Below are 27,559 nucleotides of genomic sequence, written 5' to 3'. Positions count from 1 at the left end.
CTGACTTCTCTTTTATATTATTTCTTTTTTAGGCTCCTGATTGGCCATGGCCACTAACGAGGATGATGTGGCTTTAATGAACAAGCCAAGAAAAAAGACCCTATTGACGGGACTGCTGACATGGCAGGGTTTACCAATTTTAAAAGGGTCCATGACTGCAATTTAATCACAGTAGTTGGATCCATGCTGAAAGAGATCAAAGGGCTAGGGGTAGATCCATCCATCTCTGCCTTGGCTATTGACTCCATCGAATGGATGACCCAACAGCCCTTGCAGGAATCCCATGGCCAGACCATCCCATCTACAACCATCTGAGATCCTCCTGAAGGCTTAAAAGGGGTTTCTGACACCAATTTTGCCATCTTTCGACCAAGATCTAGGGTGGCGATGTGTGACTTGTATGGGGCTCATATGACCAAATTAGAGCCCCTCACAGCTCCATAGAGACTCAGTTGGCTCAAGAAGGTGCAGAAGGAGGTCCATAATGCCACAAAATGCACCCGCACTAAGTAAGATGATCTGAGTCTTACATCAACATAAGGTAGTGGTGATTTGTGCACTCATCCTCAGCTTGTTCAAATCAAGGAATTTCTAGTGCGTTTCTAACTTGATCTGATTGGTATTGAGTTTTCAAACATCTCTGAATACATAGATTTAGATTAAACATAGTTTGAAATGATATTTCACTATGTTTTAGTAAGTCCGTAATGTGTTTTTTTGACAAACACGTTACCATCCATCGACAAATTCATCTGACATTTTATTTATTTTATTTTATTAAAAATATACATAAATTATTAAAAACTCATGCTTATATAAACCATATTCTAATATTATGAGTTATCCAAACCATATAAAATATAGATACTAATCTATTAATTATTTCAATTCTTCCTATTACCTTCTATTGTTTTCTCTCTCTCTCTCTCTCTCTAGTTTCCTAAATCCTTCTCAAATTAATAAAAATTATTCTCATATTATTAATATACATCTGCACATAATCAAAAATTCTATTTTTTAGATATCATTAATATCCTTATGCCCCACATCTCTTTATCCTTCATTTTATATCTTAATAAAATAAAATTCCCCATTCATTGACTCCCTAATCTCAATATTTCCTTAATTACTATATATATCCCTCCTATATCATAAATAACCTAATATTAATTAAAATAAATAATCATACAAATTATATTACATACTAATGATAGGACCCTTACTAATTGATCTTTACCTTATTTCTCTTATATCTTAATTACACTATAAAAATAATTCCTCGACTACATAACTTACTCTCTCCCTTCAATATAGTATGATAAAAAAATTGAATTATCCCACTTATTCACAAACCCTATATATCTATAAAAATATAACTACTGATAATAGTATGATATAATATCTTTTATTATACATACATTATCTCTTCCTTTCCCCAGCTATCCCTAACCTTCTTCCACTTACTACTTATCCTCTACATTTTCATTATCTTCCCCTTACATCAACTTATCCCTTCTCTTAGTCAACTGCATAATTAATTTATTTCTTTAGATATAGGTATTTGATAATTGATAAAAAAATCTTCTATGAGAGTGTTGATGGACAGCTTGTACCTTCCAGAACACACAAAGTGTCTTTGCACCTCATGTGTTGGTGACTCAAGCTATCAATTAGATTATATCGATTCAATATCAATAAATATATTTTTACATAGTTAATTAAGTATTTTATGTGAACTTTTAATAAGGGTTATCATGAAACACACAATGATTATTGGACATTTATTAAGGGTTAATTAAGTATGGAGTTTTTATGAAGCAAAACCATTAAGTATAAACACAATAAAGCCACAAATAAAAAATTACCCCATGATTGTATTTCTTTGGGTAACCTTCCATCTCCCTTTATCATTTTTTCCTTGGGAACTCTCCCATCTTAATGCATCTCAAATGATACGGAGATCATTGTGGAGTGATGGTATTGCTTATCTACTAGAAGACAAGAAGATTCTCTTATCGATGAATAGGTGGATACGTCTAGAGGCAAGACACATGTGTGTCATATGATGAATCATTCGACGGAATAAGGACCATAATTGTGGTGAAAACTTAAATGATTCTCACAATAAAAGACTTAGAAAATAACCATATTGTCACTCAAAAATTGATATGATCAAATCACCTTCACATGGATTGCATCTACAATGTCTTGATTCCTCGAGTGAGATGTGTTGAGGTTTTCATGTGTCCAACCTCTAGACATATTTATGAAATCCTTACCACATTGAATATCCTCCATGTCGATGGTTCTCTTAACTATCCAATAGTGTTGTTATGACGCTTTGCTCACATCAAGATTGTGTTGGGTTATGCTACCTTGTTTGAATGATAGTAAACTATTTGTTGTGCAACAGAAACATTGATCGATTCCAAATCAAACTCTAGAACCTAATACAACATATGTAAATTGTGGGGAACTTGTTCCACCCTTCACTTGAAAACTTTGACATTTTTCTGAAGTCATTCACGTGCCAAGCATCTAGAAGTATCCACACGATCAAGTTACTCTTGGATCTCCACTTCTTCTTATCCAACTGTTATTGAAAACTTTGTAGACCTCCAGTCTCCAACTATACTCTTGGATGAGTGGAGAAATGCTCATGAGGAAGCAATGTGGGTGGGGGTTGCCCAACTTTGGCTGTCATGGGTGCCTAAAATAGGTGCCCCTTCCCCAATTAATTTTTCACTCAATATTTTTTCTCAAAAACCTACCAAGTAAAATATATTCACCAATACCCCCATGATCTTACGCGTGTAACCCTCTAGGCCCACATATCATTCTATTTAATAACTTCAGTGGCCTAATAACAATTATTAGCCAACCATATTAATTAACTATACAAATATAAATATTAATTATCTAAAGATCGATTTAACCCAATCAATAGGTCAAGTTTCTAGCCCGTGGGGTACCAAGCCACACCTCGTGCTCTAAATGATACAGAGTCGTATTCAAACTTTCTCATGGAACCTTACCGTCATCAATTACCGTATATGTATAATACTTCTTCCGCATGAGACTCTCGAACGACTTCGGGTATGGTATATCGTCAAACCTGTCATTTAATTATTATTGATGTGTAATGGGGATCATTAGAGAATGCCTTCTCCAATATCCTAACTACCCTGGCCAGGGATTTAGTTGCACTATCTTCCTTGAGCCAATATCCTCTTATACTGAGGGCGGATGATTCCGTCTTGACCACACAATCATCTCTGTGGGATTCGTACTATATCTGAGCTAAAACTTTATCGAATCCCATGGTTAGAGACTCTTAAGCAATAGTCAAAACATAGTCGTTGATCCACGAGATGTCGATGGTGTCTAAGATCAACGGATCACTCATAAAATCGTGGCATGAATCAGCCTGATCAATGTTTCAATATAATACCATTCAATGATTCATACAGATCAATCCAGTGAACTCTTTCACCAAAGAGCACCCACCATATGTCCTTAGTGTATCCACACTAACAACCACAAGATCAACAATACTCATTGTACAAGTAGGATCATATAGTGCCATTTTATCCATAAAATTTGATGTCCTTCTTGACTATCCATCAAAAAGGAATATTTAGAATACGTTTAAAGACTATAAATCATTGTATTATGATATCATCATAATTCACTAGTTCACTACTTATATTCATGGATTTCATTATAAACATCAGACTAGAATAATAATGAACATATTTTATTCAATGAACTTAAATAAAATATGGTGGTGTGATTTGGCTTTGGAGTCACATAATATCTGTTAGAGTGGAGGGCAGCCAAGAGAGAAGGTAGAAGAAGGAGAGACCCCTAAATGTTATGAACTGGTTGAATTCCATTTAAGGTTTTATCCTATTTATTTTTATCAATAATTATTTCTAAAATCCCCTAGAATTTAAGTATATATTTTGATGTCCAAAAGGCCCTTTGTTTCTGACCCTCTAGGCCCATGTATCATTCTATTTGATGAATGTAAAAGCCCAATACCTCTTATTAGCTTATCTTATTAATTATATGTACTAATTTATAAATTAATTAATCAATGATTGATTTAACACAATTCACTCGTTGGGTTTATAGCTAATGGGGTGCTAAACTACACCTCGTACCCTTGGAGGAAAAAATTAGGGGTTCTCTCTTGCAAGCTTTTTATAATCAATTATTATGAACATATGATTACTCATCCAATTGACACGTTGCAGTATGATTTAGGGTACATTCAATTTTCAAATATAATCGATCATCTGAGTTCTTATCGATGTGTTTGGAAATAATCAGATAACTATTATCCAATGTTTTACTTTATTGGCCAATGACTACATGACATCATTTTCCTTGAGTTGTCTCCTCTTGTACGAAGGGTGGATAATCCCATCTTAATTACTCAATTTTCTTTGTGAACTTCTTGCAGCCCCCAAGCTTAGACAGTTTGGAATTCAATGAATAGGAGCTTATAGGTCATAGGCATATTATGTTTGTCTATCCAAAAAAGAAGGGGAACAACCCTAAACAATTCTAGCACATGAATTTTGTTCAGAGCCTTCCCCTATTTATACTAAGTGTGTATTTTTTATAAAACCCCCAAACTTTAAGTATATCTTCTATCATCCAAAAGATAGTTTGCACGTAACCCTCTAGGCCCATATATTAGTCTAATTAATGACTCTAGTGGCCCAATAATCTCCATTGAAATTCCAAATTAATTAAATATATTATCAATAGATTAATTATGACTCATTGATTTAACTTGATTGATAGGTTGAGTTTTCAGCGGGTGGGATGCCAAGCTACACCCCATTCTCTAGAAGATAAAAAGGAGTCTGTCTCTACTCATTGAAATTTTATGTCATCAGTTATTGTATACGTATAGTCCCTCGTTCACTTGACACGCCTTGGATGACTTAGGGTACGAGCAATTGTCAAACACTAATCTGTCAACCAAGTAGTTAATATGCCTTTGAAATATCATCGGAGAACTCTTCTTTGATATTCCATTACCTTAGGAAACGACTGCATCAACTTTTTATTACTTCAATTGTCTCCTATATGGAGGGCGGATGATCCCATATTGACCATTTAGTCATTTTTTGTAAACTTCTTGATGCACCCAAACTGACATTATTTAGAATTTTATGATGAAGAACTCATAAGTCATAATCAAAGTACGGGTATCAAGACACAATACATCTTTGTTGCCTTAGGTCTTAGAACCACTTATACAATAATGACATGAATCAACCTGATATATAGTTTGGTATAATACCATTCAAGGATTGTACAGTTCAATTCATTGAAATCTTTCTACTAAAGAGAAATCTATATCTATCCTTTGTGTCTCCACTTGATGGCTACAAGGCCAACTATACCCATCATATAAGTGAGACTAGATAGTGTTATTCTATTTGGATACTTTGATGCCTTCTCGATTATCTTTCGGATATGACTATTTAGAACACATTATAATCATATCACAGTTCATTAAGTCTGGTCATGCAGAATTCATTATAAGAATCACATGTGCACTATAATGAAAACATTATATTAATGAACATGGAGCAAGATATGAAATGTATGATTGATTTGCTAGACATATATAATTCCATCAGGTAGTGTTATCATATGGATACCTCGATGACCTTGAGTATCCTTTGAATATGACCATTAGAACATATGCTTTAAGATTAATTATCTTCTTATTATAATCTTATCATAATTCACCCAATCAAGCACTATCTTAAGTCTTCATTATAAGTATCACACATGCACTAAGAGGTCATGCACATCATCACTGAACTCCATCGTCATCGAGGGCTGCTCTAGTGGAATGACGACGTGCACATCTCCCGAGCGCCTGCACGATATATTTTATGTATCTTTTCTTTTTCTTAACATGGGGGTGGAAGAGTGGGAATCCGAGTGTAATTGGGATATTTATACTCGCTCCACGCCTATAAACATTGATAAACACTCCACTTTATAAATAAAATCCCCCTGGGTGGCGTCCAGGGCACGGATGGATCGGTCTACGGGCACAACCCCGGGGTTGGCCGTACCCGGCACCGTGTTTTTTGCCATTCAAAAAAAAAAAAAAGAGAGGTCATGCACATGAATGGCTTGAATGTACTCTTTTAAGAAACAAATGAGAGTGGAATCAACAACATATAGGATGATTTATTGTTTTTTGCTACAATCTGATTTAAATTCAAAGTTTTCCACTACGTTAATCACGTTGGGACAATTATTCAAACCCACAGTAACCAATGGTGACAAGCTCAGCATGGTCACTGATAACATGCAATATTAATAGATTATATGATGATATTTACATATAAATATATTTGCATTAAATTGGTTATATATGTTTGCTATCAAGTCGGAAATGATTAAACCCATCAATAGAATGATGTTTTGAAATTTGTGCATTTAACATATTTTTAGGGATTTTTCTGACAATATATTTTGAATGAAAATAAGTTTTTGAATTATAATATGATTTTTCCTGAACTTTGGCAATAAATATGCAAAGGTATAAATTTGCTGATTCAAAATACAAATTTATTTATAATTTTCAAGTCTTTTAACTTTATATGAATTTTGAGATATTTTTTGGCCTTTTACTTTGACCATGCCAAGTGTTGTCGTTCGATTCATCGAATGGTGAACAACTAATGATTAGTATTGATGATTAGCGATTACCAATCATTAAACCTCATTAATGATTTGTGTCAGCCAATCATTGTAGCTCAATATTCTCGTTCATAGTTTTTAAATCAGGGGGGTGACATGGACCAATAGCACGTCTCACTTCATTAGTCATCACAAAGGTGCGCTCATGAGCCACCACGTCACATACCCTCTTTTTATTTAAATAATACAACTATTACAATATAGTTAAACTTACCTTTTCTCTTTTTTCTGTACCCCACATGTGGCATGATGGAATCCGTTCATCACGAATGATGAGGGAGAATCAAGGCCAATGATCGCATTAAATGCCACAACGAGACAAAACCCTAACATAATGACATGATAGTGGTGAGGAGGAAAAGGAGAGAAAATTTTGAATTAAATCAACATCTAAGAGTCATCCAACTCCTAGACTTGATATCCGATGATCTAAAACTCTGGTTAGTTTTGATCTTATGTCCTCTACCCATCCGTATTGTTGGATATATAAATTGAGCTCTGAATCTTTTTCTAATAAAACTTCAAGCTCACTTCCTCCCAAAGAGGCAGATTGAAAGAAAATAAAGTTTTGAAGGTCCATCAAGAATATTCTTGGTTTCTTGAGTGCTTGGAGATGATCAACAGAGAAGAGCGGATGCTGATCTGAATCAAGAAGATGCCTTGATTCGGACGAAACATAGGGATGTAAGGTCAGCCTTTTGCCTTACATTGGTCATTCTTCAACACATTCATTTAGGTAGATCATCTATCATCCATATCCATAAATATCCATCATCACCAATCATCACCCTATATATCATCATCCACCATCCACCTCATGTGTCACCTACATAGTCATGATCCCATCAAGTTTTTCTTATCTATTTATCTAAGAAAACATAAATCACTAACTTCTTTCATTTTATATATCACTCTATTCCTACTTCCACCACCTTCATCCCCGTGTCTCCTACGGTCATCACATCTCGTCTTTATACTAAACCATAATTTCAATACTAAACCCTAGAAAAATATCTCTTATTATCATTACCCTTAAGTCTCTTATCTCGTCTAATTGTCACTTCGTCACAACTTCCTTCATCCTTCTCTCCTGTTTTCACTTGCTTTGATCACGATCCACTGCTGGTGTAATACCTGTTTCATTCTTCTCAAAGAACTGTTATCCCTATCTTTGATCACTATCTCCGTCCTATCACTATCTCCTACGATATATGTATTCCTTATCACCCTCTCAAATTCATCCTAAAGAGAGTGCTATCTCCTAAGATCTGTTCCCTGTGGAGATGACCCATGCTCATCACTAACTGGCCAAATTATTCATGAGTAAAGGTTTATAAATTTTATTGATTAAAGCCAAATACACAACGATGTAATTTTGCCTTACTTTTGAGTTTATCAGTAAATGTCATTAAAATTTAGGGAGTATAAAGGATTTTTACTTAGGGTTCAGATTTCCCGAATGTTGACATTTACCAAAAGGACTTACTTTAATGATGTACTAGTAAAAAATTAACATGTGACTTATAGATGTTATGAGACAACAATATCAAACCAAATCTAATTAGGATTAAAGATGATAATCAAGATTTAATGTAGACATTTTTTAAATCTAGGGATCAAGATTTAATCTAGACGGGATTATGCTCATGGTTATGTTAAATATCATCTGCATCAAGAGGTTGCCCACTGATGGTCAAAATATAGGGTGGCTATGCTGCGGTCAATAGAAACCTCTTCAGCATGTTGGATTTCATACTTTTAGAAATTTTTAATTTTTTAAATAAATATTCAATACTTTACTTCCAGTTCTGGTCCGGTTTGTCCCTTGGACCTAAATCTGTTTGACCAACCAGTCCACCCTCAAATGGAGGACCTACGGTTACGATTTGGTCCAGTCAATTCAGTCCTAGGTCCTAAATGTCCAACCCTAATTTCAACAGTTCTATATCTCTTGTTATAAATATGACCTAACATGTCGAGTAACGACCAGAGGATAACGATCAACAAAGACGACTTATACTCATTGTCTCTCTCTATCCTTCCTCCCTCTCTTTCTTTCTCTCTCTTCTTCTTTTTGTGCCTCTCTCTCATCGTCGTCATCATCCAGTTCTTATTGATTTATTTCAGGTATAACTCCATGGGTACAATGCATTAGTGGTATATCAAGGGTGTAGAGCTGTTCAAGCTGGAGCTTCCTGATGGAGGCATTGTGGTAGTCCCATAGAAAGCCCATCTGACCATTTATTTGATCGATCATCAGATGAGCCGATAGATTGGATCAACCCTCTGGGCTGATAAAGATCTGACTATTGATTTCTATCAAATCTTTTGATCAGATCATAATGAGGGCTGTTGGATCAATCTTATATGTAGATCAGAGAAAGACCATCCAATCAGAACACAGAGCCTTACAATTAACTACGGATGGAGGACAAATAATGGTTATGAACGGACAGGATGAGACCGAATGGATGGGTTCAAACTTCAGATAAATTTTTGTTGTCTCAACGTCATCCGTCCGCAAGTTGTCATGGATATGATTCAGCCATTAACCTAAAGTAACTGATGACGATATCTGGACAATAGAAATGACCAATATTTTAAAGAAAATATATACTACTAAGAAAAAAATATGGATGATTGGCATCAATGATAGCCTGCCAACACCGCACTGGCCCCGGCCGAGATATCCACCTGACCAGCCTTTCTTTCACTCTCATTCCATCTCTCTTTTCCCCTTGGTCTCTTCCCCTCTCTAAACCTGTATTGCTCACCCTTTCACTCCTTCTCTTTCTCTCTCTCTCTCTCCCACTCTCTTTTCCTCTTGCTCTATCCCCGTCTATAAACCTCTATTGCTCAACCTCTCTCTCTCTCTCCCACTCTCTTTTCCTCTTGCTCTATCCCCCTCTATAAACCTCTATTGCTCAACCTCTCACTCTCTCTCCCTCAATTCGCTTATCTCTCTTTCACTCTCACTCTCTTCTCCAAATTCTCTCCACTTCCCAATTCTTTCTCTTTCCCCCATTCTAATCTATTTATATTCGCCTCACTTTCTCCCTCTCTTGATATCTGTATCTTGGCTTCTCACCCTCAAACCACCTTGCTTTCTTCCCCTCCCACCTTCCCTCTCTAAATCTACCAATCGTGATCAGGTGGACATCAAACAGAACAACACGCAGTGACGTTACAGGGGCCAAGTACACAGTAAAATTCATCCGGTAGGGGCTAAGTACTCAAGTGCAGGGATAAAAGTTCTCGGATTGCGACAGCTGCTCATTTAAAGGAAGACGAGCTGGCGTCGCCCTACACTGGCTACACTTGCCATATTCCACGTGACATGTCCTTCTCAACAATTACTGAGCCAAATTTCTTTGAATATATGCTTAGCGACGGCCCTGAACAAGACAACAGGAAGGAGTTAGCGCGTCCCGGTCCGTCCTTAATCCAACTCATCCTGTCTATTTCTTAGTTTCTTTTCAGCCCACTTCCTGCGTCGGTTATGGCGACTCCCCACCCACTTCCGATATCTATCTCTTTCTATATCTCTCTCTCTATCAAGATAGCCATCGATCCTGGTGTGTCGGAGAAAGAGAGAACGTGGGAGAACAGGGGAGATGTGGAATGGGAATGGTGCATCGGCGACTCGGTGCGAGAGTTCACTCTAAACTGAATGATTGTTTTCTCAGAAAACAGATTGAGAAACTAAACACTAAACCCATTTCTTTCTGCGATCGTGGGCTGATGAGTGGCCCTTGTCATCTGAGACAACGACACGATCGGGAGACAATGTCCGCAAGAGAGATAGAGAGAGAGATATACAGAGAGAGAGAGAGAGAGAGAGAGAGAGAGAGAGAGAGAGAGAGAGAGAGAGAGAGAGAGAGAGAGAGAGAGAGAGAGAGAGAGAGAGAGAGAGAGAGAGAGAGAGAGAGAGAGAGAGGCAGTCAAGAGAGAAAGGCGGGTTCCACTTGCACAGGCATTTATCTCAGACAAAGAGGCCCTCGTTCGTCGCCGTTCCAACACTTTGCCAATTCCCATCCTGCTGGTATCGTTCCCAACCTCTCCTCAATCTCCGCTCCGCTCCTTTCTCCTTGCCTCTGAAGACAAACCCCATCATAAACTCATAAATAGCAAGAAAGATAAATTGAGAGGAGAGAGGGAAGAGACTATTTTTACACCATGGAGGACGACGCCGTCGACTTTTATGGCGTTCTCAACGTCACCAGAGGCTCCTCGCCAGACGAAATCCGCAAGGCCTACAAGGCCCTTGTCCGGCGATGGCACCCAGACAAGAACCCTCCCTCCTCCAAGAAGGAAGCCGAATCCAAGTTCAGAGCCATCACTCAAGCCTACGAAGTCCTCGTCTTCTTCTAATTCCAATCCTTATTCATCTTCTTCGAATTCCAATTCATCAAAATCTTATTCCTTTGATGAAATCTGAGACCCATATCGACTTTGCAGGCGCTTATTGAAAGGGAGCAAGGAACCATGTTCGGCTCCCGGAAAGAGCTCCGCCAGAGCTCCAACCGCAGCCCATCTCCCTCTGTCAAGAACTTCAACCAGGCCCCGCCACGGCGAGCCAACAGCGACGGCCGCCACCGCTACTTCGCCAAGCCTCCGCCCGTAGAGCGCCAATTAGAATGCACTCTCGAGGAGCTCTGCAAGGGCTGCGACAAAGAGATCAGATTCACTCGGAACATCCTCGATAGATCCACAGGGTAACCAAACCTCCCAAAAATGAAACTTCTACTGCGTAAATAAATAATATCAGCTGTTATTATTACCTTGGTTGCAGGAAGATAGTGAAGGCAGAAGAGGTCCATACAGTGAGGGTGAAGCCGGGGTGGAAGAAGGGAACGAGGGTAACCTTCGAAGGGAAAGGGGACGAAGCGGGGGACGTGGTGTACGTTGTAGCGGAGAAGGAGCACGCGGCGTTCAAGCGAGTGGGCAACGATCTAGTCCTCAAGATGGAAGTGCCGCTCGTTAACGCGTTGACAGGCCACTCCTTCTCTTTCCGGCTGCTCGGCGGCGAGAAGATGAGCTGCAGCCTGCACGACGAGATCATCTACCACGGCTCGGAGAAGATCATCCGCGGCCAAGGCATGCCTCTCGCCAAAGACCATCGCCGCCGCGGCGATCTCCGCATCAAATTCCACGTCGTCTTCCCCACCCATCTCTCCGATCCGCAACGCCTCGCGATCAAAGACTTGTTGAATCACTCTCCCTCTTCGTAATCCAGACTTCTGAATCTAAACTTCGCCGATTATTCTTCCGCGACGTGTAGACGCCCGTTCCGTTTCTTCGTGGCGGGTCCCGCGGAGTATCGCCATTAATAATAGCTAACGGCGAGAAAAAAACAGGCAAAGAGGAAATGACGATATCGCTGCGGGTGGCGCTGCTGTTTCTTCTCGGCGGAGCGGCGGTCTCCGCCGGCGAGTCCGCCGCGGTGCTGCTCGTCTACGGAAACGTCTACCCAGACGGGTCCGAATCCGCTCGACATACTTCGTTTTTTTTAGGTAAAAAAACGAACCCGGTTGATAATTTTCGCAGGGTGTTCTTCGTGGAACTGCGAATCGGGGATCCGCCGAAACCCTACTTCCTGGACGTGGACACGGGGAGCGATCTATCATGGATACAGTGCGACGCGCCGTGTATAAGCTGCGCCAAGGCGAGAAAAAAAGGCCGAGTCTTTACTCTTTAGAGAATAATTTCGTTCCCAATTTGGAAAATATTTCGATTTGGGCAGGGCCCTCATCCGCTGTACAAGCCAACCAGGGACAAGCTTCTCCCCTGCGGAGACCCTCTCTGCGGGGGTTTCTTCGCCGAGGAGAGAGCCTGCAAGTCGCCGGAGGAGCAGTGCGATTACGAGGTGGAGTACGCCGACCGCGGCTTCTCCCGGGGAGTGCTCGTCCGCGACGTCTTCTCCATCCCCTTCGCCAACGGCTCTCTTCTCCGCCCTCGTATCGCCTTCGGGTAAACCCTAACGCCATGCATCTTCACGTCAGTAGCGAATTTAGCGATAGAATTCTCAAAAAAAATAAACTTACGTTCGTAGGTGCGGGTACGAGCAGGAGTTGCAGGGGAAGAGCGCGCCGACGGACGGAGTGCTGGGCCTGGGCAGCGGCGGGGCGGGCGCGCTGGCGCAGCTAAGTGCGCAGGGGCTGGCGCGGAACGTAGTCGGTCATTGCCTTAGCCGCAGCGGCGGTGGATTTCTCTTCTTCGGCGGCGATCTTTTCCCGGCGACTGGTTTCAGCTGGGTCGACGCCTCTTCTCGCGGCCATTACTCTCCTGGCAAGGCAGATCTCTTCCTGGGAACGAAGCTCTTCTCCAAACGCCAGCCCATCGTTCTGGACACCGGCAGCTCCTACACTTACCTCTCCTCTCGCCCTTACTCGTCCTTCCTCCGCCTGGTAAGCTCTGAAGAAGAAAAGATCGCCTCGTTTTAGGGTTTTATTCTTTTGTTCGGTATCGCGACTGCAGTTGGAGGAGGGGCTGGCGGTGGCGCCGCTGGAGGAGGCGGCGGGAGACGGCGCTCTGCCTCTTTGCTGGCGGGGGAAGAGACCCTTCAAATCTCTTGACGAGGCGGCCAAGTTCTTCAAGCCTCTCACCCTTGTCTTCTTCAAGAAAGTGCTTCTCGAGATACCTCCGAGAGGGTATCTCGTTCTCTCGGTGTGTTTGGTTTCTTGAATTCCTCCGTTGGTGTGTTTAAGTTTGATGATCTTGCCTGGAATCCTTCTCAGAAGCTCGGCAACGTGTGCTTGGGGATTCTGAACGGCACCCATGTCGGCCTGAACGACTACAATATCATTGGAGGTTAGTGCTTGGTAATTAGCTCATTGATAACGTAATTTGATGTTAGATTATTGAACAGATATCTCCATGTTGGACTTACTCGTCGTCTATGATAACGAGAAGAAGAGGATCGGCTGGGCCCGCGCCGATTGCAGTCGGCTGCTAAAGTTTGGACCCGACCTTGATGAAATTTGATGATATGGATGGTATTATGGATGTCTGCTGACTGCATCTTCGTCGATGTCTGCTGTTGCATGCCAGTGTCAATGGGGATGATGGCTTCGACTCCGGGTCAATCTGGTCAATGCTGCAGAGCCGAGACGGCTTCACACATAGATTATTGAACAGACTATGATATCTGAGATACGAAAGCAAGGTTCATGATGAATGTTTCCATATGTTTGATGCTCTTAGAGATGCATAATTTTGCAGACAACAATTTGGTAGAGGATTCATGTTCCTCCCCAGTGAGGTAAATTTTATATGAGCAAGGAGCACGACTGATAAGCTGAATTACAACGAACATTTCTTGACATATTATTTACATGGCTTCTACTGTTCAACTTGGTAAGTGCTCGATCATAGCAGTATTTGTTGGCGAGAAATCTTCGGCCAGAATTTTTTTTAAAATCAACTGGTAAATTAATTTTGCAATAACTTAGCCGATTCGAAAGTGGAAATACAGAGTAAGAATGAGGAAATTGTGCAGGCTGACATGTTAAGTATCCCTCCCCAATGCCAACAAAAATAATCGACATGAAAGGTAACCGAAATCATTAATAGAGTAAATACTCGACAGTTGTGCTTCATTTTAAGAAAATATAAGATGGCAAACAATTATGCATTTTGGTAAGGAAATTTTGTTACTTCCTTCTGCTATGTTTTTGAGCTTAAGCGCAGCAGTAGGAATTCTTTGGCATAGGAAGCCTCTTCTGTCAGGTTTTGAAATAAAAGATCCAGTCCGTAATTCTCTTTTGTCAGAAGAACGTTTTCTTTTTGGAGATTTTTTCTCGTATGCCTACAAGAAACTCAAAACTATTGTAGAAATAATATGAAGAAATTCAAGTGAATGAAAGAAAAAAATAGACCCGTCAAAAGTTTAAGTTCGAATGTATTCTCATTTTATTAAGATTCCATCCTTGAAAAAATCATTCAATGGGCGAGGACTGGATACGAATGATTCAAAACATTTCAGCTCAAGAACACACATCTGCAACTTTTTCTCTCTCGTTTTTCCCTTGGAGCTTCAGCAGGTGTTCCATATCAAGATACAGGAGCTCCACATTAAGTAAAATTAAATGAGATAGGAACTCAGATGAAGGGATGTGAGGTTTAAGTAAATGGAGAGGAGACTCAAATGAAGAGTGACGGAGTTTGTTAACGTACCGTAATATGAGAATCATCACAATTCTTCACTGCTTCCTCGGACAATCATTTCAGCACGCTCATACACAGTGCTACCTCACCGTCCAATATAATGAACTCTTGCATCAGTTCCTTGGGATCTGAAATCAGTTTAAATTTATCTTTTGAGTGCATCGGCGTCCAATATATTGGAAAATCCAATAAAGTATCAATGATCAAAATAAACTTCTAAACTAATGACCCCAACATTGGGTACATACTCCCATTTGTAAAAATGAAATAGAAGTCAAAAATGAAACTTCTCCAAAAATGGGAGCACTGAACTGAAGTATGAAAACCTATGAGCGCTGGCTAGCGTGCCCAAAAAAAACTCACAGGCAGTTCGATTGTTGTTGAATGGAATAGATCACCTGCCTGCATTATTTCTGAATTGAAATAAACAATGCAAAGACCATCCATCATCCGATTAAAGAATTTCTTCAATCGAAGGCATAAATGGAAATCCCTTTTGTGGGAAAACTCGAAAATGGAAATCCATATCTCGAGTTCACATTGTCGGCAACAGTAGATTGTCCAGACATATGATCAGGACTCTGCGCAAAGGAACTTTGTCATCGTTAACTCAAACAAAGAATTTGGACAGAGGAAGTTCCTCGCAACCAATAAACGACCCCCTCAGAAGTTTTAGTAGAGAAATGTCTAATGACGAACAAGATAATAGCAGCTATTTCAGACTGCACAAGTAAAAAATTTGCCATAACACCACATTCGGAGGAAGACAAACATTTCATCGCAACTGTGGAGGAAAAAAACACCTCATTTGAATGCTTCAAAGCGTGTTCTCTCCGAATTCAGAATTCCCCCGACTAGCTCCCACAGAAGACAGGTCCAAAGTTAACCTCCCACAGAAGGATTCAAGATTCCATTAGTCGGTGAGGCGAGAGGGCTGGAGCTCCGGAGATCCTCCCAATCCGATCTTAACCTTTCAATTCTTTGATGGAGTCTTGTCTTCTTCTTCCGTAATCTTCGTGTGTAATTCGTGATTTCATTATACTTTCTGGATACGATCTCGTGCAAACGACAGATCGCGAGGCTCGCATTTCCAACAAATCTGTACGCGCATCTTGATAGATCCGCACGAAATCGTATCAATCTCCAGATAAAGTGTTTATGAAGATGCGACGCAGAGATGATGATCTCAATGGAAATCTGGGTCCTCTTATTGGAATACTCAATAAGAGTTCTGGCTTCAATTTTAAGCCTGCAGTCAATATACTTTACATCATTTATGCAGTCAATAACCTTACCCTGCTCTTTTTTTCTACTTTTCTCGAGTTGTTCCTTTATTTCCTCAGGAAATGTGATGTAGTAGCAGGTTATATTGATATGGTGGTAGTACCAGGGTATATCAGAGGACAATGATAGTGAAGACAGTGACGATGACGATGACGGTGATAACGGTGGCGGCAGTGATGGCAATAAAACAAACGATGGTGCCTACAGGGACGGTTGGGGAAGACAGTGACAATGACGAGGACGGTGATGGTGGTAACGACGAGAATATGGCAGCCTTCATGGGTCGAGCAGATGACTAATGGAGTGGCTAGGGGTTTAGGTGACGGCTTAATGTGGATGGTAGACGATGTGCTCGCTACATGCTTGCGGAGATGTGTGGAGGTGGGGCAACACACTTGCCATATGTGAGTAGTGTGCAGGTGGAAATGGGGCAATGTGCTTAGTGCAGTTGAGCAAAGTGTGAGATAGACATGATTTGGCGACATGCATGTAACAAGTGGATGTCTAGGTGTGCCAGCAACAGCTAGAGACGGTGGCTATGGAAATCCAAAGGCAAATCCTAGAGAGAAATAGAAGGAACCTCAATTCATCTTTTGTTGCTGTATATATCAAAGAACAAACATTTTATAACCTTTCTCATGAATTTTTTTAAAAGGGAATAAAAAAGGAATTATAGTACAGAAGATACTAAGACATTAGTTATGCCAGCCGGTCCATCCCGTTAGGTCAGCCTCCCTCATTGGAAAATTAAGGTGTCACCCTATTTTCTAAGAATCATTTAATGTTGTCCAAGTGGGAGATTTATCAAAGAATGTGGCCTGAAAGTAGACTCATATTATTATTATTATTATTATAAATGCATATCACAAATACATAATTATATTCAATTCATAAATACATACTATTTTTATTATTATTCATATGAAACATTTAAGTCGATTGAATGGATTTTGGCTGTCCCATTCTTTTACATAGTATATGGGGCATAGCAGGGATCAAAATTGTGAGTAGGTATACAAGCTGTATCTTGGAGGGACGAAGCACTAAAAACTATACGATAAAGGAATGACATGAAGGATCAAGACTCTCTGACTTTGGAGAACAGTAGTGCAGGTCAGACAATATTTCAATATATAAAATCAAATGGTCAATGCTTGGTTAGCTTCCTTGTTAAATGGTATATAGGGAATATTGTAGAGAAGTCAAGATGACAAGACATTGCAAAGCCAAGAAAACAAGGATGACAAAAACTAGTCACAAGAACGTCAAGGGTTTAAAAGCAACCAAACAAACCTTTAAAAGAATGGGACACCAAAAATCACTCTAGGTGAGACAGGGAACTATACCAATATCAGGGCAGATCAACTTGAAAAACCTCAAACGCTATCGTGAATGTAGATGCCAAATACCTTAATGGCCACATAGATTGAGAGTCTTACTTTTTAGGTTTTGGGGCCTTGATCTGAATGAAAACATTAGACGATTCATCGCATACGACTTTAAAGCAGAATAACAACAACATCAATAAAACATGAAACAGATCACTCGGCACGGACCACATCCGTGATTCCTAGATCCTAGAGCGAGACAAGTGGAGCTGCTCGTGTGTAGCTTCTAGACGTATCCACACGGTCCATGGCACATCAAATCTCCTCCTTTACCTTGATGAGCTTTGTTCACCCTCTGCTGTTGTCATTTCATTGTATTGATCACATCAGGATTGGGGAGGAGCCATGGGGAGAAGGTATAAGAAGGATAATACCTTTGAATAGTTCTGGGCTAGGTGAATTTCTTTTAGGGCCTTCTTGTATTAATACTAAGCTGGTATTTTTCATAAACACCCGAAAACTTTAATTATATCTTCTGAGATCCAAAAGACCATTTGCTTGTGACCCTCTAGGCCCATATATCAGCCTAGTTAGTGATTCCATTGTCCCAATAATCTTCATTGGCCTTCCAAGTTAATTAACTATAACATCAGATATATTAATTAATTTAGGATCTATTTAACCCAATCGATAGGTTAAGTCTCCAACTTATGGGTGCCAAGCTACACCTTGTGCTCTAGAAGATAAAGAGGAGTGTGTATCTTCTAGAAGATACACAGGAGTGCTCTAGAAAATTCACGCATGGAAGTTGTTCATCATCAGTTACCATCTACGTATAGTCCTTCATCCACTTTATGCTCCTAGGAGGACTTTGTGTATGGTCAACTCCCAAACCCTGATCAGCCATCTAAGCTAGTGTAGATGCATTCATAAATCGTCTGAGAACTCTTCTCTAATATTTCATTACCTTGGACAAGGACTTAATCACATCGTATTCCTTAAGTTGTCTCATCTTGTATCGAGGGTGGACGATCCCATCTTGACCACTCAATAATCTTCGTAATTTCTAGAGGCACCCCAACTAAGATTGTTGAGAATCTCATGATTAGAGATTTGTAGGTCATAGTCAAAGTAAAACTTTCTTTCCACAAGATTTATTTGGTGTCTCTGGTCTAAGGACCGCTTACACAACTGTAACGTGAATCAGCCTGATTGACAGTTTGGTATAATACCATTCAGGGATTCCAACGTTTATAGGCGTGGAGCAAGCGTAAATGTCCCAATTACACAATAATGGTTACAATACCAGCTATACTCATCATATGAGTGCAGTGTTATAGTGTTATTCTATCCGGGTTCTTTTATGTCCTTGTCGAGTATTCTTTTAATTGGAACATTTAGAAAATATGCTTAAAGATAATTGATCTCTGCTTACGATCTCATCATATTTGATTGTCTGATTATATATTTATGGACTTCATTATAAGAATCATACATGCACTATAATGAATATGTTGTACTAGTGAACATGGAATGTGTGATTGGCTTTCCAGCCACATATATTTCCTTCTGTAATAACCAATAAATTTATTCCACAATCACCAATAAATTTATTTCAGAATTTCTATGTGATATATAGAAACTTATTGGTGATTGTGGAAATATAGAAAAAATCACGAATAATTTTATTTTTTATTTCTAAAAATCACCAAATATAGAAAAAAATGTATTGGTGTTTTTTTATTTTTTTCTATTTTTTTATATTTCAGACCTCATTTCCGCAATCACCAATATTTATTTCAGAATTTCTATATGATATATAGTTTACTTTTATTTCAGAATAATTTATTGGTGATTGTTTTCTATATTTCATACCTCATTTCCGAAATCACCAATAAATTTATTTCATAATTTATAAATGATATATAATTTAATTTAAAATGAATAATATTTTTGAAACTTCCTTGATGAAATTAGTTATGACTTGCGATCAGAGAAACTTTTCTACCTCTCCTAATGATTTTTTATTTTATTTATAGTTTCATGCACCTCATTATCCTAATCCATCAAAAAATCTTAGAATAATTTCTTTCAGAATCTCTATATGATATATAATTTAATTTAATTTTAGAAGAATTTTATTTTTATATATGAAATTCTGAAAAAAATTTACTGGTGATTGCAGAAAAGAGGACTAGAATATAGAAAAAATAGAAAAAACCAGCAATAAATATCATGAAAAAGCCTCCTAATGAATAGCACGCAGAAACCATCTTTGTCCTCTGAAAATTGGTGATTTGCTTGTAACTTCTCCTTTGACCTCTGATAGAGCTGAAACTTATTGCATTTGATTTAAAAGATCAACATCCATTGGAAATGACTCAAAAATTGCTGAAAACAGAGCACTATAGTTCTCATTCAAAGCAAATCAAGTTTTGAGGCAAGTTTTTTCTCCAATTTTTAAATTCCTGATATCTCATCATCCTGAAGTAGTTAATATGAAAAAATTAGGCTTAAATTGTTTATCTTGAGGAGACAAATCTATCTTTATGAACCAATTTTTAATATCCTCAACATTCTGTTAGAAATATTTAATATAAACTTACCTTCGTTTAACAAAAATCGTGGCTCGTAGTCCAATGCGGGCCGCTGCGTTGGACAGGCTTCCTCACTGGCCGCCTGACGTGGATGACACGTTGGGGAGCCAGCTCAGCACAGCCGCCACTCTAGTTGAGCTAGAGAGGCTTTCATTTGACGTGTTACAATCGTCAGAAGAAAGTCGGTGGCCCACGCTAACAAGCAAGGTAAGCCCGTTTGCCACTCTAGTTGAGCTAGAGAGGCTTTCATCTGACGAGTTTCACACGTCAGAGAAAGCCGAGGGCCCACGTTAGCACTGTGATTCATCCACGCCGTCAGATTTGATAACTTGAACGAATCCAAGGCTCCGCATTTAAAGGAAAAAACCAAAAATACAAAAAAAGGTACCTATTCCCCTCTCGACAATTATAAGTGTTGACGAGAGAAAAATACTCAACTCTCCAATCTGGACCGTTACCCGTGACACATGTCACGAGATCAAATGTCCAGATGATGGATTCACAGTGTACCCCACATGATTTCAAATGCAAGAGTCGTTGGCATATAATGGCCACGGTGCTATAACAACACCTTTTCCCCTCGATATTTGCGTGCCTGGCACGTCAGATCAAAAGGCTGGAGTTCACTATATCAAGATTCTGGATTTAATCATAGCCGCCCAGATTATTGACTGTTCAACGCTCCCCAAGTTGCCGGATGCTTTAGAGCCTCACCGATCGAACGACCAGGATGTGCACACGACGAAGGCTTACATGGACCAAGCGCTAGTGAATCATGAGCTCCCAACTAGACAAATCGACCTGGACCCCGTCTCTGTACCACCTTAGATGGCTGACTTGGCTGTCTTAGCCCTAGATCGAGTCGACTCAACCGTGTTAGACCAACCCGAGTTGGCCGAGCCCGACTGAGTTGATCCAGCTGGGTCCGACTGAGTTGACCTGGCCGGATCTGGCCAAGTTGACCTGGTTGGGTTCGGCCGAGTCGACCTGGCCGATCTGGCTCGGGTCGAGTCAGACGATCTAGCCCGAGTTGACTCGGCTGACTCTAACTATGTCGACTCGGGTGACTCAAGCTGAGACAACTCAACTGGTTCAGACTGGGTTTACTCGGTCAATTTTAATCAAATCAATTCAGTCAACTTGGGCGACTCTGACTGAGTCGACTCAGTCAACTCATGCCAAGACAACTTGGTTGAATCGTGTCGAGTTGACTCGAGCGAGTCAAAGCAAATTGACTCGGTCGACTTGGTCGTCCGATCAGATAAACCCTATCATGTTTGACTAGGTCAACCTGGCCAAAACAAATCGAGGGCTTGAGATGCATGGGCCCAAACTGGCCAGGCCACCCATGCCCGATCGAGTAGGGTTGCTCGTGCATGATCATACTGAACAACCCATGCCCGAATGGCCGCCAAGCCTGCACCAACTCAGACAAGGCAGACTGGGCCCAAAAAGGACGAGCAGACTTGCAGACAAATGACATGGGCGGCTGGAGTAGCTTGTTCTTCACAGAAAACTACTATACCCCCGCTTCCAAAGATGACACTCCCGCGACTTTACGATGACAAGATTCCATTGCGTGGATGTACAAAATTAGGGGGAATGCAACTAGTAGCATTGTCCAAAGAGGAAGTCTCCAAGATCACTAAGCCATTCGCATACACCGTAGTAGGGAGATTTGTTGCTAACCGACCCCTAGTCGATGACATCACATGGACATACTTCACCCTAGAGAACTTCCTCGGTCATGTTGTCATTGGAGCCCAAAATCACAAAAGCGTCTTCATCCGCTTCCAACTCGAAGCAGAATTTAGGAAGGCTTGGATCAGAACCTTATGGATGATCAATGGCTCCCCTCTGCATACCTTTTGTAGGATGGAAAAGATGTCTAACTACACACGAGATCAATACCCTCACTCTGTACTAGTATGGATCGGGCTCCTTGAACTCCGACCCCATCTCTTCATGCCCATTGCCCTTGAATCATTGGCCTGTGCGAGTGGAACATTTATACATGTTGACAAAGATGTACATCTGTTCAATCGCCCGGGATATGCACGGGTATGTGTTGAGATCGACCAAGTGTAACCCATACAACGTATAATCCTCATACAAAATGGCGACGAGCTGATTTATTAGCCCATAGTGTACGAGAATTTACCAAAATTCTGGTGGCGTGGACGCCATCGCATCGGCACCGGAAGCGCAGTCGCCATCAACCAAAATCAACGTCTCCGCCACGGACACACCGCCATAATCAACCGATGTCAACACCTCCTCCACGGACACGCCGCAACCGTCTCCGCTACGCACGTCTCCACACAGGCACGCTCCTTCACGCATCATGACACGTCGCCAACGAAAAATCAGCAATTGCCCCTTGGCGTGACATGAAGCACGTCATGCGTCTTTAATTTCTCGTCTTTAAGTTGTATTTTCTCTTTCCTCCAAGGCCTATATGTATAGGCCATTGTTTCAAGAAACAGTTAGGCAGTCATAATTCAAGAATTGAGTTTTTTTTTAACTCTTCTTGGAGGACTGCCCAAGCCTCCCTATCCCTTCCTCAACCCTACCTCCGCCGCCTCCGCCGCCGCTGCCGCCACCACCTCGTGTCATTGGTCGCCGTCCTTCTCCTCCTCTCCATTCCTCTCCTTCCTTCCCTTCCCTCTTCTCTCTCTTTCTCTCCCCTTCTTGTCCCTCGCTTTTGGCAGTCCTAGGTCGCCGTTCATACCGCCCACCTTGGGCCACCAAGGACACCCCAGGCCGCCCCATCAAGGGCCGCCTAGGGCCGGCCCAGGCCGCCCACGCAGGGTCGCCCAAGGCCGCCCAAGGCCGCCCCATCAAGAGCCGCCCAGGGCCATCCCCAGGCCGCCCAAAGGACCGCCCCAGGCAGCCCCTGCCAGGACCGCCCCAGGCAGCCCCTGCCAGGACCGCCCAAGGCCGCCCAAGGGCCGCCCAGGCAGCCCCTGCCAGGGCCACCTAAGGCCGCCCTCAGGCTGCCCGCTTGGGGCCACCCAAGAGCCACCCAGGCCGCCCCATCAAGGGACGCCCAAGGCCATCCCTAGGCCGCCCAGACTCTCCGCCCAGGGCCACCCAAAGGACCACCCCAGGCAGCCTTTGCAAGGACCGGCCAAGGCAGCCCAAGGGCCGCCCAGGCAGCCCCTGCCAGGGCCGCCCAAGGCCGCCCTCAGGCTGCCCGCTTAGGGCCGCCCAAGGGCCACCCAGGCCGCCCCAACCAGGGTTGCCAAGGCTGCCCCAGGCCACCCCCAGGCTTCCTGCCCAGGGCCGCCAAGGGGCCACCCCTGGCTGCTTGCCTAGGGTCACCCTAAGGCCGCCCAGCCACCCGGCCAGGTCTCCTGCCCCGCCTCGCCGTGTTTGCACTCGTTCGTCTCACTCACCACCAGGACCGTTCAACACCCGGAACGTCCAGATCCCATCGTCCAGTGGGCCTCTCAACGCCCGGATTCACCCAGCTTCGTCACGATCAGAATTTCCCGCATCCGCTTCACGCACTACGGTGCTGAGGTACGCCTGAACTCTTTGGTGTCGAAGTGTTCTCCGTCCAATATTCCTCAAGAAGTCTCCACCGCCGTCAGATTTGTTTTGATTTAGATTTTCCTAAAATTCTCTTCGAGTGTTTCTATCATGACGTGAATTTGGGTATTGATTTTGGTGCTTCGGCATCGTCGTGGTGGGTGAAGATAGTACTCCCGTCCTCGACGAGGATCGGAGCTGCACCACCATTATTTCGTCGATTTTTAACTCCGAATTCATCCGTGTGGATTTTCGTGGTATGTTTTATCCTCCCCATGAAACCCCTCCAGCACCCCACATCCATCGCTGTCGTATCCACCCCCTCAGTCGCCCTTTCATTAGTTGTCCTACATCAAATTCTGTACACACTACACCCTTCTTGGCCACACTATCCATACGTGTCGCCAAAAAGCATTGCAAGCCACCTTGCTACCCCCATTAGAATTCAGATACAGACAAGATCCTTCCTCTTTGTCACCACTTAGATACACCACACATGTGTCGCATATATATAACACCCGATCGCGAGTGCGCCATACGAGCCGATAGTTACATGATCCCAAGTATTATTTGGAAGTGCAGAGGGATTGGCAAGCCTCTCACCTAGTCCCATCTCCTCTCACTCATCCATAAGCACACACTAGGAATAGTTGGGCTTATTGAGCCAATGACCACATTGGATAACATCTAATCCATAATGAGGAAACCTCGGAATGAACCATGTCTACTATCATTCCTCGAATAAGCTCTGGCTATTTTGTACTCGAGATTATTCGTTGGAATTTCTTGTCGAAGGGACTCAGCATGTCACCTTCATAGTACCATACTCCCCGAGACCTTACGCACTCACAGTAGTCTATGCATCCCATAAACACCTAGTGCGTGAGGCCCTATGGGGGGACTTACTCAACATATCCAGCCCACCCTTAGATTTTTTATCTCCCTTGGTTTATAGCTGGGATTTCATCTGCATATGTACAGTCAATGAATGTCAGGGAGGTCGACTGCCTTGATTGAGGTCCATGCAAGCGTTCAATGACTTTATCAACCATGCTTCACTTGTGGAGCTGCACACTATAGGTGAGAAGTGGAGATGGTGCAATGAGCGCCAAGCAGATGCGCGTGTGTACGAGTGGCTTGACCATTGCTTCACAAACAACACTGCCCTGATGCACTACAAAACTACTTTTGAACTTTTATCGAGATATTATTCCAATCACTCACTGATCCTACTTCTCCCTGACATGAGTGCTCGTGTTTGTCGGCCTCCCTACCGATCCCAGGCTATGTGGCTTGAACACGAAGCTTTTCATAGCTCTATGCATCACCACTAGCACGAAGTGATTTCTACATCGTCGATAGAGAACTTCAGTTATAGACTGAGGAATCTAAAATCCCATTTAAAATGGTGGAATATACATGTCTTCGAGGGCGTGCATGCACCGATTGAAGTGCTCAAGACAGAGCTTGCAGCCATTGAGAGGCAACTATAGGGCGCTTGGACAGGTGAAGCTAGGGAGCACAAGCTTAAGCTTAGTACCCAGCTTGAGGATGCCGTGTGCCAGCATGAGATTTTCTACCTTTAGAAATTGAGTATTCAATGGTCGACATAGATCCCGACCTAATTATACGACCTTATTAGGGGTGTATTATTAGGATCCAAACCAGCTAGCAATAGATGGTGTCACGTACTATAGTTCTCTACGTACCTCACAACGTAATATAGTGAGTGAGGATCTACTAGAATCCATCCCACACTTGGTGGCCGACCAGGAAAATGTCATACTAACGCCCCTTCCTATGAGAGCAGAGATCAAGGAAGTGGTCTTCTCCTTTAGTAGGAACAAGGCCCTAGGGCCGGACGGGCTTTTCATAGAATTCTACAAAGCTTGTTGGGATATCCTAGGCAGAGACTTGATACTAGCTATCAAGGAGATCTTTACTCACATAATCTTACCTTGAAGTTGGAAATCCACTTTCCCGACACTTATCCCAAAATGGATGATCGAGTTTCTTTTAAAGACTTTCACCCTATTAGTCTTTGTAATATATGCTACAAAGTTGCATCCAAAATCATTACACATCTACTAGGGACCTTCCTTAGTAGGCTCATCTCGCGTGAATAGTGCAGTTTTGTCAAAGGTTAACAGATCCATGACAATATCATGTTATTTCATGAGTTAGTAGAATCACTGAACACTCATATTCAGGGTTCGAATGTCATCATCAAACTCGATATGGAGAAGGCTTATGATAGAGTCCAGTGGAATTTCCTTACCATAGTGTTACGACACTTTGGTTAGCGATGCATTCACCACTCTTATGGATGCTTGCATTAGATAGAATCACTTCTCTCTCTTGGTGGACGGAAAGTCCATGAGCTTCTTCACTACCATGCGAGGTCTCCGGCAAGGTGACCCTTTCTTACCCACCATTTTCATATTGATGGAGGAGCTCTTTAGTAGATCACTCACATGAGCAATCACATGAGGCTTCATCCAACCATTCTTTACAAAAAGGGGTTGCACGATCCAATTGCATTCTCTATTCGCAGATGATGCCATCCTTTTCCTCAATGGATGTAAAAAAATTGTAGCGAACTTATGAGTGTACTCAAATCATTTTTTGGTCAACTCGTCAATGCCTCAAAGAGTAGCTTTATGGTCGACCTCTCCACCACTGTAAAGCACTCAGATATTATCCGACACTACACATGAAGATCCCTTCCTTTTGACTATCTTGTAAGGCCCATCTTTTGCGGCCTAGTGAAACATCATTATTTTGATGCCTTGTTGGTCAAAATGAGAAAGAAACTCGATGGATAGAAACTCCATTTTCTATCCTCTAGTGGGCGCATCCAACTTATTCTCCATGTCCTCATTAGTATCGCCTTGCACACCCTAGTGGTTTACTCACTATCGTTCACAGTCCTTCGCTTTATGGAGCGACTATGCGTGCATTTTCTATGGTTGGGTCACCTTGAGGGAGAGCATAGACACTATTGAATTTCTTGGCAAAAAGTATGTCGACCGATGGACGAGGGGTGTCTAGGGACCAGACTCCTTCAATATTTCCAAGAGATGCTCATAAGAAGCTTGTGTGGCGTATGCCTGTCACGAGCTCTCCGCTAAAGAGTTTCATCTCGGGAAAGTAAAATGAGTAGGCTCGTAGAGAGTTGGATATCTGGGCCCATAAAAGGTGGCAGACTTGGCAGCAACATTGGTCAGAGATATCTAATGTGAGCCATTGGCACGACGACAATGCATGATTTGTGTGTGGTATGATACATGGCTCCTCAACACACCCTTAGCCTGTCACTCTCACTTTGTCCATCATAACCTGTAGTTGATTGTGGCATAGTTTCTCACAAGGAACACGCGACACCTATGGGAGCAACATGGTCTTTCATTAGATACCTTACCACATTCACTCGTTACTGCTATAGGGACCTCTCACCACTGCCCAATTTAGATGCTTACGTTCGACGTGAATTTCTCTTGTCGGTCCTCTTGGGATCACTTTCGAGAGAGATCCCATACGCAAACATGGGGTCGCCGCATCTGGCATATGACGATCATTATTCGTGTCTCATTCTTCCTTTGCAGACTCATGCATCGTGGCCTCTCTACGGATGATTGGGGGACCCCTATCAACCACTTAGTTTACGATTCTATTGCTGCTCCTATCTCACCAGGTTGAGACTATAGAACACCTTTTTCTTCCATAGTGAGACTACTCTAGACTGTTGGCAATAATTTACATACCATTGGTGCCCACTATTACCCACCCACACTACACGAACACCTGTAGAGTGCTTTGAAAATATATTTATCTCATCAACATGCTCTAAGCGGAGCCCCTACCTATACATCACCATACCCTACCTCGTTTTGCATCGTCTCCCAT

The 27,559-nt window shown here is 41.9% G+C and overlaps 2 protein-coding genes and 2 long non-coding RNA genes across 14 annotated transcripts; 2 read left to right on the top strand and 2 right to left on the bottom strand.

The window, feature by feature from the left end:
- Positions 1 to 10,438: 10,438 nt before the first annotated feature.
- On the bottom strand, positions 10,439 to 11,666 carry LOC144705148 (uncharacterized). 2 transcript variants are annotated; one of them, XR_013581988.1, is made up of 3 exons: positions 11,526 to 11,666; positions 10,920 to 11,408; positions 10,439 to 10,838 (listed from the first exon to the last, which is right to left on the bottom strand). It is a non-coding gene; the product is annotated as an uncharacterized LOC144705148 (long non-coding RNA). The 2 variants fall into 2 exon arrangements; XR_013581987.1 differs by having other exon boundaries at positions 10,439 to 11,408.
- On the top strand, positions 10,921 to 12,013 carry LOC144705146 (uncharacterized). The gene is made up of 3 exons (XM_078577696.1): positions 10,921 to 11,097; positions 11,203 to 11,459; positions 11,537 to 12,013. The coding sequence occupies exons 1-3, from the start codon at positions 10,921 to 10,923 to the stop codon at positions 11,973 to 11,975; spliced, it is 873 nt and encodes a 290-aa protein (XP_078433822.1). The 3' UTR covers positions 11,976 to 12,013.
- Positions 12,014 to 12,022: 9 nt separating this feature from the next.
- LOC144705145 (Eukaryotic aspartyl protease family protein) lies at positions 12,023 to 14,096 on the top strand. 9 transcript variants are annotated; one of them, XM_078577689.1, is made up of 8 exons: positions 12,035 to 12,222; positions 12,292 to 12,409; positions 12,488 to 12,714; positions 12,797 to 13,151; positions 13,222 to 13,410; positions 13,482 to 13,554; positions 13,613 to 13,700; positions 13,795 to 14,096. In XM_078577689.1, exons 1-8 carry the CDS (start codon positions 12,113 to 12,115, stop codon positions 13,886 to 13,888), a joined length of 1,254 nt encoding a protein of 417 aa, XP_078433815.1. In that variant the 5' UTR covers positions 12,035 to 12,112; the 3' UTR covers positions 13,889 to 14,096. The 9 variants fall into 9 exon arrangements, 7 of the variants coding, with proteins under 7 accessions (XP_078433819.1, XP_078433816.1, XP_078433818.1 ...); XM_078577694.1 differs by having other exon boundaries at positions 12,073 to 12,222; positions 12,813 to 13,151; XR_013581984.1 differs by having other exon boundaries at positions 12,024 to 12,409; positions 13,222 to 13,394; positions 13,795 to 13,950.
- LOC144705147 (uncharacterized) lies at positions 12,412 to 16,115 on the bottom strand. Of its 2 annotated transcripts, none has more exons than XR_013581985.1 (5): positions 15,714 to 16,115; positions 14,920 to 15,038; positions 13,634 to 14,551; positions 12,789 to 13,537; positions 12,412 to 12,721 (listed from the first exon to the last, which is right to left on the bottom strand). It is a non-coding gene; the product is annotated as an uncharacterized LOC144705147 (long non-coding RNA). The 2 variants fall into 2 exon arrangements; XR_013581986.1 differs by having other exon boundaries at positions 13,634 to 13,840; positions 15,714 to 16,106.
- Positions 16,116 to 27,559: the final 11,444 nt, after the last annotated feature.

Source organism: Wolffia australiana, chromosome 7, assembly GCF_029677425.1.
Source record: "Wolffia australiana isolate 7733 chromosome 7, ASM2967742v1".
Classification (NCBI taxonomy): Eukaryota; Viridiplantae; Streptophyta; class Magnoliopsida; order Alismatales; family Araceae; genus Wolffia; species Wolffia australiana.
This window is presented reverse-complemented; position numbering and strand designations above follow the sequence as displayed.